Source organism: Bos indicus, chromosome 19, assembly GCF_029378745.1.
Source record: "Bos indicus isolate NIAB-ARS_2022 breed Sahiwal x Tharparkar chromosome 19, NIAB-ARS_B.indTharparkar_mat_pri_1.0, whole genome shotgun sequence".
NCBI lineage: Eukaryota > Metazoa > Chordata > Mammalia > Artiodactyla > Bovidae > Bos > Bos indicus.
Window position 1 is genome coordinate 37103965 of NC_091778.1, and position 8164 is coordinate 37112128.

At 43.4% G+C, this 8164-nt stretch overlaps 1 protein-coding gene across 2 annotated transcripts; it reads left to right on the forward strand.

Moving 5' to 3' along the window:
* Window positions 1–2836: 2836 nt before the first annotated feature.
* TOB1 (transducer of ERBB2, 1) lies at window positions 2837–6740 on the forward strand. Of its 2 annotated transcripts, none has more exons than XM_019980856.2 (2): window positions 2837–2958; window positions 4823–6740. In XM_019980856.2, exon 2 carries the CDS (start codon window positions 4962–4964, stop codon window positions 5985–5987), a length of 1026 nt encoding a protein of 341 aa, XP_019836415.2. In that variant the 5' UTR covers window positions 2837–2958; window positions 4823–4961; the 3' UTR covers window positions 5988–6740. The 2 variants fall into 2 exon arrangements, with proteins under 2 accessions (XP_019836415.2, XP_070629372.1); XM_070773271.1 differs by having other exon boundaries at window positions 2858–3161.
* The last annotated feature ends 1424 nt before the right edge of the window (window positions 6741–8164 follow it).

Genomic DNA, 8164 nt, shown 5'->3' on the forward strand with positions numbered 1-8164 from the left:
CCATCCATGGGATTTTCCAGGCAGGAGTACTGGAGTGGGGTGCCATTGCCTTCTCCTAAAGTAAATGTTAAATAGCAATAAGGATCCTTTAAAGGGCGAAACTTGAAAAAAGGGAATTTTATACCTTGTGACTGGCAATATTGGAAGGATATGAATCTGGTTTTCTTTGTATTTGCAATCTCTATTTGGAAAAGAACTACATTAAATACTTTAGGGGCATTGAGTTTTAAATGTGGATTTTTTTAATTGAAAGAGTTAAGAGATTAGTTAGTCCAATTAATATGTATAGATGAGAGAACTAAAAGTTGATAAAAATGGGTGAAATTCAGATTTCCCAGTATCTGCTCTTTGGTACTTTTTCTTGTGTGCCATTGGTATTTATTTATGTGTGTTTTTATTTATGTTTGGTTTGAAACATTCTCAAACACTTGAGCAACAATAACATGTTGTAAATCTAAATTTCTGATTTAAAAATTCTATTTACCACTAGTAATATTTAATTAATACCTATCAGATGCCTGCTCTCAAATTTTAAACCTGGGATTATAGATTGGAAGCATTCAGAAAAGAGAATCTGTGTCTTCCCTTTAGAGAATTCTTGAAAAGTATAAATAAACTTGAACAAAATTACAATTCATCTATCTCTAGTTAGGTATATTAATCTCAGCCAAACATAATATGCTCCTCTAATATAGTGATGTATTTCCAAATTACAAATCAACATGCATGGCTAATTCATAGTCCTGCAATTCTGGATATTTGGTACAATATTACTGGCCTAATGGTAAGGGAAATTAGGCTCTGGAGAACATGAAAAATCAACTGTTTCTCTGGATAAACTGTTTCCCAGATATCCTATATTCTTGCAATTTCTGTGCTCAATTAAATATAAAATTAAAATAACATTTTAAAAAACAAATGGAATTAATATTCACTATAGAAAAAAAATACAAGTGAGCAAAAGGAAGACAACACTGAACGAATAATATAAAATTTTTTTGATGCAGAGGAAGGGATGTTTTAATTTAAAATGCTTTCATACTGTCACAACCAAATCTCTTCCTCGTTAACGACTGAAAAACCCAAACTAAAACAGAACTTGAGTAAAACTTCTATTTTTAAAAAATGTTCCCCAAGTTTTAGAAATCCATACAACAAACAATAAATCCGTCACCGGACCACTCCCACCCTCAGCCTATTTCACAAACCCATCTTCCCTCCTCCTCTTACACACTTTGAGGCTTTAGAAATACCCTTTTTCAATTCTGTTCCTTCTAAAAGGTGAGCAGAGCGGGGTAATAAAGTCAGGTTGGAGGGGAAAAGCCACGACGAGATTTTGCGTCCATAAAGCGAGTTTGTGCCCGAACAGCGCAGCTGGTCTACATAGCTGGTTGAGCCAACACCCCACTATTCGGTGAACTGCGATTTAACTTCCTTATGGTAGTTTCAGAGTGCCGGCCTCTCCGTTTTGAGGGGAAGGCGGAGACCCAGTTGTTTTCCCAGGAAGCACTTCTTGAAGTGCACAGGAATGGGGCGAGGGGAAGGCCAGGTGACCGGCGTTTCATTCCTTGCTTCTCTTTCTCCTATCCTTCGCTCCGCGTAGACTTTCTCTCCGCCTTTCCCTGTGCAAATTTGACGTCGGTCTCCTGGATACCAGACAGCCAATAGCCTGGTTGCTAAGGGAGACGGGTGGCCAATCAGGCGTCGTTGCTACCCGTGAGTAATATTTTTAGCCGGAGAGGGACTCTCGGTTCCACTCCCAGTGTAACTTCGTGTATTTCTCTGCTGCAGGTTGTGGAAAAGAGAGCTTGCCCGCCCCCTTTGAGGCCCTCTCTTTCCCCGCTCCCTATGTACTCGCCCAGATTTCAACTGAAAATTATCTTAAAAGCAAAACACAAGAAGGCACCGTGTTTATTATGTGTATTTACGTTAAGGTAGGCACTAGAAATACACGCATGCGTATATATACACATATACGTACACAATTTGGCATGGAGGCCTGGATTGGGACATTCGGAATAAAATGTGGTTCTTCTTAGTCGCAAGCCACCCCCACATCCGAGTTGCTGCCGGGTCGCACGGGGAGGTCTGATGTGGGATGCGAAGACAGTTAAACTGTCACCTAAGCGGGAGGTGTGGCCAGGTGGTCTCCCTTCCCCACCCCCAGCCTGGCACGGCAACTTTGGGTTCAGCAGTTGCCCCTCTGTGAATGGCAGTTGGCCTAGGCCCTTGAGGTGATTAATATTCAATCAGTACAAGAGTCCCTCTCACAGTTCCCCCTTTTTCTGGACTCTCCTGGGTGCACTGGAGGCCGATACTTGTTAGCTCATCAACGAGTGGGCTTTTCCTTGGCCACAATCCCACATTCTTTGTCTATTCTCCCCTCCCTCTCGGGGTCTTGGGCTCTTCTCCCTGTTCACCTAGCCGCTACGCCCCCAGCTTCGCTCCCCTCCCCCCTTCTCCACAGTTCTCGGCCTAGACCTAGAGTCGGCCGCCCCAAACCACTTCTGTCGCCCTCTCTGGCATGTCTCTCCCCCAATCCCTTTCCAAATTTTCTCTTAATCCCGCCCACAATGTCTGGAAGATCATCGATTCATTGGCCACCCTGGAGACCAAGAGGTGTGGCCTTGCCCACCCGGCCCTCCGCGGCTTGTCAGGACTTGGGCAGGCGGGACTTGACCAATGGCGTCCGGGGGCAGGGCAGGGGCGGAGCCAGCGGCCTGGGTCTAGGGTACCCGGTGGGAGGGCGGGGAATGGTGACGCCACCCGGAGCTGTGTGACGCGGGGCGGGCGCGCGCGTCCCTACGGGAGGGGATGGGGGTGGGGAGGAGAATATAAAACGAGAGGCGGGGCGCGCGCCGCAGCAGAAAGAGTGAAGCTCTGGCCCGGCGCGGAGTGGGCGCTCTACGGGGACACTGGACCGGGCACCCTGGGCCGGGCACCGGGCTGTGTGGAGAGGTGAGCGGGCTCGCCTGACCGCGTCCTTGCCACCCCGAGCCAGAAGGGGCGAATTCCTGAGGCCCCGGTCCTCCGTAGCCTCCTCCCGGCGGCGTCGGCGTGCAGTCTGCCCGGTCAGCTAGCTCGTCGCCGCCGACCCTTCCTTGCCCCCGCCCCGCCTCCCCTTCTCCGCCCAGCGGCCGGGTCTGTGGTGGAAGCAGCCCGTAAGTATCTAGGGGCGGCGGGCGGGGTTAAGAGGAGGAGGGGCTGCAGCGGCTTCGAGCCCCGGGCCCTCGGAGCTTGGGATGGCGGCGTCGCGGCCCGGGCGCGGTGGGGACCGGCTCCCGACACCCGGTCGGAGGCGGCTCTTAGGGTCTCCGGCGCGCCCCGGAGGCGGGGCTGGCCGGCGAGTCGGGCTCGGCCGGGCCGGGTCACTGGGGAAGGGCTGTTCTGGGCGAACTGAAGGGAATCGGGTGTTGGAGCGCCCGGGAGCAGCGGCGAGCTCGAGGGGAACGCTGGAGTCCGCGGGGCCGCCAGGCCTGAAAATGGTGCCGAGGAGCTGGTGCTCCCCGGACTCTGGCTGGGTCCCAGGAACCTCGGAGTGGGGGGCAGGGAGCGGCGGGTCGGGTTACGGCGGGGGGAGGGGAGCGGCTGACCTGGTGCGACCGGCGCCGCGACCCGCCGGGTGTCCAGCCCCCGGCCCCAGTGGTCCCTTTTCCATTTCTCGTGGCTTTCCCCCACCACCTCCTCCTCTTGCTGCTGCTGCTGTAGCGCTTGGCTCCGAAGGCTGTGAGCAGAAATCTAATGAGACCCAACTGGCTGTTTATGTAATTCTTCATGCTCCCGTCTTTAAGGCGTTGCTTTGAAACTACCTTTCACCGAGCCTGAATTTCGCTCGACTGCACCTTCACGCAATTTGGCTTAATCAGCTGCCTTTGCCAGCACACGAGCTTGGAAAGTGTAGTTTCGGGGCAGCCTGGGATTCTTTTCCCTTTATCACCACGAGTATGGAAAATGAAACAGATGGGTTAATACCAACTTGATTTTTTTTTAATGTCCTTTTAAATCAACCTAAGTGTACAGATAGATCCCTTTTGCAAATATCTTGTTTGCCCTTGATCTTTTCTTATCCCCACCCAGTGCTGATCCAGCAAACGTTTAAAGGTCGACCTTATCATACATGCCTCTTCGGCTGTTCTCTTATCGTGAGAGAGGGAGTTGTTTTTGAAAATCAGAATAAAACTCAGAACCCCTACCCTTTAAACAGAATAATCAGAAGAGTTTGAAGTTAGTTGTTTCTTTTGTTAACAAGAAGTATTTTCAGATTTAGAAAAATACACATTAAATAGTATAGAGAAAAGGTTGTATCATGTACTTTGAAAATTTTCCTTACGTCTCACATTTTGGGATTGTTTGATAATAAAGCAGATTTAAGCAGTATATGTCCAAAATTAACTGAAATACAGAATTCATTTCTAAGCTAGTGAATAGGAGTATGACCAACGTTTAAAACAAGCATATACAGGTAAATAGACAGATGTGCTTAGTATGGTTTCCAATAAATATTCTTTTGAGAACTGCAAGAAGAAAAAGAAGGAATATGCTGTATATTCTGAAAGTGTTTTTCCTCTTAGAACTCTATTCAGAAACAAAGTAAATAATAGGGTTTTGTTTTGCACATTTTAAACTGTAGATCTTGTTTTCCCGAGATTTTGGTCTTCAGTAGACAATTTTCTGTTGGTAAGTGTGGATTAGATTTTTCAGACTTTCTAGCTTATTAGACTTTTTCAAAACTGAAATTACTTTGGGGGTAAAAAAAGGTTGTGGAACTTAACGTTTATCTTACATGGACATGTTTTCTTTTGTTTTCTATGTTTTCTTTAAGGAACAAGACTGCTTGAGGTGAAGGATATCTACTAATACCAGCACTTTGAATGAAAATTTGTTTTTCTGCCACAAACTGAACTTTTTTGTGTGTGTCTAGGGGGGAGTTGAAACAAACCTAATTTTGTGGCATAGCAGCTATGCAGCTTGAAATCCAAGTAGCACTAAATTTTATTATTTCATATCTGTATAATAAGCTTCCCAGAAGACGTGTCAACATTTTTGGTGAAGAGCTTGAAAGACTTCTTAAGAAGAAATATGAAGGGCACTGGTATCCTGAAAAGCCATACAAAGGATCAGGGTTTAGATGTATACACGTAGGGGAGAAAGTGGACCCAGTGATTGAACAAGCATCCAAAGAGAGCGGTTTGGACATTGATGATGTGCGTGGCAATCTGCCACAGGATCTTAGTGTTTGGATCGACCCGTTTGAGGTTTCCTACCAAATTGGTGAAAAGGGACCAGTGAAGGTGCTTTATGTGGATGATAATAATGAAAATGGATGCGAGTTGGATAAGGAGATCAAAAACAGCTTTAACCCAGAGGCCCAGGTTTTTATGCCCGTAAGTGACCCAGCCTCATCAGTGTCCAGCTCTCCATCGCCTCCCTTTGGTCACTCTGCTGCCGTAAGCCCTACCTTCATGCCCCGGTCCACTCAGCCTTTAACCTTCACCACTGCCACTTTCGCTGCCACCAAGTTTGGCTCTACCAAAATGAAGAATAGTGGCCGCAGCAACAAGGTTGCACGTACTTCTCCTATTAACCTCGGCTTGAATGTGAATGACCTCTTGAAGCAGAAAGCCATCTCTTCCTCAATGCACTCTCTGTATGGGCTTGGCCTGGGTAACCAGCAGCAGCCGCAGCAACAGCAGCAGCCATCTCAGCCACCACCACCGCCGCAGCAGCAGCAACAGCAGAAAACCTCTGCTCTTTCTCCTAATGCCAAGGAATTTATTTTTCCTAATATGCAGGGTCAAGGTAGTACCAATGGAATGTTCCCAGGTGACAGCCCCCTTAACCTCAGTCCTCTCCAGTACAGTAATGCCTTTGATGTATTTGCGGCCTATGGAGGCCTCAACGAGAAGTCTTTTGTAGATGGCTTGAATTTTAGCTTAAATAACATGCAGTATTCTAACCAGCAATTCCAGCCTGTTATGGCTAACTAAAAAAAGAAAAAAATGTACAAGTTAAAATGGTTGGGCCCAAGGGGGATTTTTTTAATAACCTCCTTGAGTTTTTTTTTTTTTTTTTTTTAAAGCTTATAGTAAGGATACATTCAAGCTTGGTTACAAAAATAAAACATGCATCATTTTTCATTGCCAACCAAGCACAAAGTTATTTTATACTGACTGTATATTTTAAAGTATACTCTCAGATATGGCCTCTTACAGTATTTAAGATATAGCAAGGACATGGCTGATTTTTTTTTTTATAAAAAATTGGCACTAATAAGTGGGTTTATTGGTCTTTTCTAATTGTATAATTTAATTTAGTACAAAGTTTGTAAAATATCAGAGGATATATATATTGTTTCTACGACATGGTATTGCATTTATATCTTTTTACTACAGTGATCTGTGACAGCAGCTTCATGTTGTATTTTTTTTACTGAAATTGTAAAATATCCATCTCAAAGACATCACCTATTCTAAAAATTGTGTACAGGATACTCCTTTAGTGGTGGAATTAAAATGTACGAATATTTGCTTTTTCAAAAAAAAGTATTTTCTGTTAAAGGTTTAAAAATTTTTGCTATATATTATGGAAGAAAATGTAATCGTAAATATTAATTTTGTACCTATATTGTGCAATACTTGAAAAAATGGTATAAAAGTATTTTGAGTCAGTGTCTTACATGTTAAGAGGGACTGAAATAGTTTATATTAAGTTTGTATTAAAATTCTTTAAAATTAAAAACATTTATTGTGGTCTTTGTTTTTAAGTCTTTGCCAAAGATCTAATTCTGGAATTAATGTTGTAAATGCTGATACAGCAGAAAGATCTGACTCATTGAATCACAAAGTTATAATGGAAAGCAGTTGCTCTACTAGGGCACAGATAGTAGCTTACCATATAAAAAGTTGTGCTTAACCTGAGCAACGCTTTGGGACAGCTTTGTTTTTTAGCAACAAGGGTGGTATGCTTAAGGCAAGTCAACTTTATTAAAATTGTGTCACACTAACATCTAAGATGGAGTCAGGTGATAAAATGAAATTCTCTCATGTAAACTGAGAGAGTTTATTTGAAATGTATATGGAGAAAGAAATCATTGGATCAATTTTCTGCATGGGAGATGAATAGCTCAGAAAACTTGCTTGACAAAGCAGCTCACTTGACTGCTTAAAAAAGATGATTTAGGTCTGTTTTTACTGATCCTTACACTTAAAGACTACTCATTGTAACTGGAGAATTTATGATTAACATCTATTCAAAATTGACAGGTTGTTAAATATTAGTATTTCTGTGCATTTTCCTATCAAAGTTTACACACAGGTTTTGGGTTGGTTTTTTCCTGGTTTGGTACTTCAAAGATTAGTCATAATGTGTCAAATTGTAGTGGCTCCTTAAGGAAGGAGGTTTTGGTTTTTTTTTTTTAGCGCATGAGTTGCAAGGGTGAGACACATTGTTAAAGTAAAATAATGAGTCATTTCACTGAATGTCCATTGATAACAGTGTTGACATTAGAAAATTGTCTTGAATTGGAATAACTTTCTCTGCTTTTTTAGTGAGAAACCAACACTGTCCAGGTTACTTGTGAAATAAATTTGGTCTCAAATGAGTTTTTTTTTTAGACACCAGTCTACAGAAGCCTTTTGTCTGTTACCCTTGTAATTTAGAGGAATAAAAAGTTTTAAGGAAACAAGCCCTGAAAACAACAGAGCTAAGCTGTTCTGTCAGCTCTATGGTGAGGCCTTTGTCCATTAGTGGACAGAATGAGGTTATGAAGAAGTATTGAGATAGTGACTGGAAATGAGAGAGATTTTTCTTCGTATGCTATCAATTATGTGCTTTTGTGATCGAGTTTGAAAAGCTATAAAAGAACGATCAGAGTAACAGTTTTAAATACTAGTTTCCGCTAGAAGCTTTTGGGTAAAGCTATAGGCTTAACTTGGAAGAAAACTGGTCTTTTTATGAATGAAGAAAGGCTCAAGTTAACTTTTTCTAAAAGCAACTGGCCAAGAGACACAAAATAGAGTTTGTAACAATCAAGAACACTAATACACATATTCAGGGCTTCTTTCCTGGTAGTTCAGATGGTAAGGAATCTGCTTGCAATGCAAGAGACCAGGGTTTGATCCCTGGGCAACCCACCCCAGTATTCCTGCCTGAAGAATTCCATGGA